This window comes from Meleagris gallopavo, chromosome 3 (assembly GCF_000146605.3).
Source record: "Meleagris gallopavo isolate NT-WF06-2002-E0010 breed Aviagen turkey brand Nicholas breeding stock chromosome 3, Turkey_5.1, whole genome shotgun sequence".
Classification (NCBI taxonomy): domain Eukaryota; kingdom Metazoa; phylum Chordata; class Aves; order Galliformes; family Phasianidae; genus Meleagris; species Meleagris gallopavo.
This window is the reverse complement of record NC_015013.2, coordinates 28462317-28463250: the sequence shown is the minus strand read 5'-3', so window position 1 is coordinate 28463250 and position 934 is coordinate 28462317. Positions and strand designations below refer to the sequence as shown.

Sequence of the window (934 nt, the reverse complement as noted above, 5' to 3'; positions counted from 1 at the left end):
CTCTTTTGTTTTTTTTTTTGTTGGTTTTGTTTTTTCTTTCAGAAATACACATAGTCACCAAATGGAAATGAAGGTCTGACACTGAGGATCATAGTATAATGGGAGAAGAAAGGGGATATAACACGAAAGAAGACTGCAATATTTTCAGGGAGGCAGTGGATTTAACCATCCAGTACTTGGTCTGAATGCAATAATTACGCATGCACGGTTATGTGTTCATTTTATGCAGACATGTATATACAAAAACATGCAAAATGAAAACACCATTCACGAGCACTCCTTAATTCCTTTGTAAGGTGCCTCTTATTTCCTTTTTCCCAATCAAATAAAAGAAGACTCTTTTATTCTCACTTTGAGGAAACTTTTTGCTTCTTTCCCTATTTACAAGCATTTTTTTTTCTTTTTTAAGATAAATTTGATCCTGATGCTTGGTGTCTTCATCTCCTACATATTGTGTTTGTTTTCCCTGTTTTTTTTTTATCCTATTCTTCCTCCCTCCCCACTCCTGTCCTCACTATGTTTTAGCATGAAAACACACACACATGTATTTGACAATAAATGATCTTACCTTGAGTAGACAGTCCTTGCTGAATATACATAACTGAAAAAAAAATGAATCCAACATAAGCTAGAAAGATCCCCATCATTCCAAGATGAAGAAGAAGTCACATCAGGATAACAAAAGCCAAAAGTGCCCTCAAAAAAGGAAGTATTTCTATGAGTGTATTTGTGTCTAAATATGTGAATAGAAAGAGATTTTTAAAATGTTACAAAAAGGCTCTGTATTGTAGCCCTAGCTGCGACACTGGCAGCATTCTGCTACTCAGTGGAGTCTTTTTCTTTGGGAAGAGAGAGAGTGTTGCAATACAGTGAGGTTTAGATGAGCTGTCTCAGGCACTGTGTTGCTTGAAGTCCAGATTCAGACTATTAAAAA

General features: G+C 35.7%; 1 protein-coding gene across 3 annotated transcripts in view; it reads right to left on the bottom strand.

The window, feature by feature from the left end:
* The window catches only part of VSTM2A (V-set and transmembrane domain containing 2A), a 28836-nt gene extending 27909 nt beyond the window's left edge, over positions 1-927 (bottom strand). For all 3 annotated transcript variants that reach the window (XM_010708566.1, XM_010708567.1, XM_010708569.2), the window contains exon 1: positions 569-927. In XM_010708566.1, coding sequence (XP_010706868.1) covers positions 569-647 — 79 coding nt within the window. In that variant the 5' untranslated portion in view covers positions 648-927. The remainder of the gene's footprint in view (positions 1-568) is intronic.
* Between the last annotated feature and the right edge of the window lie 7 nt (positions 928-934).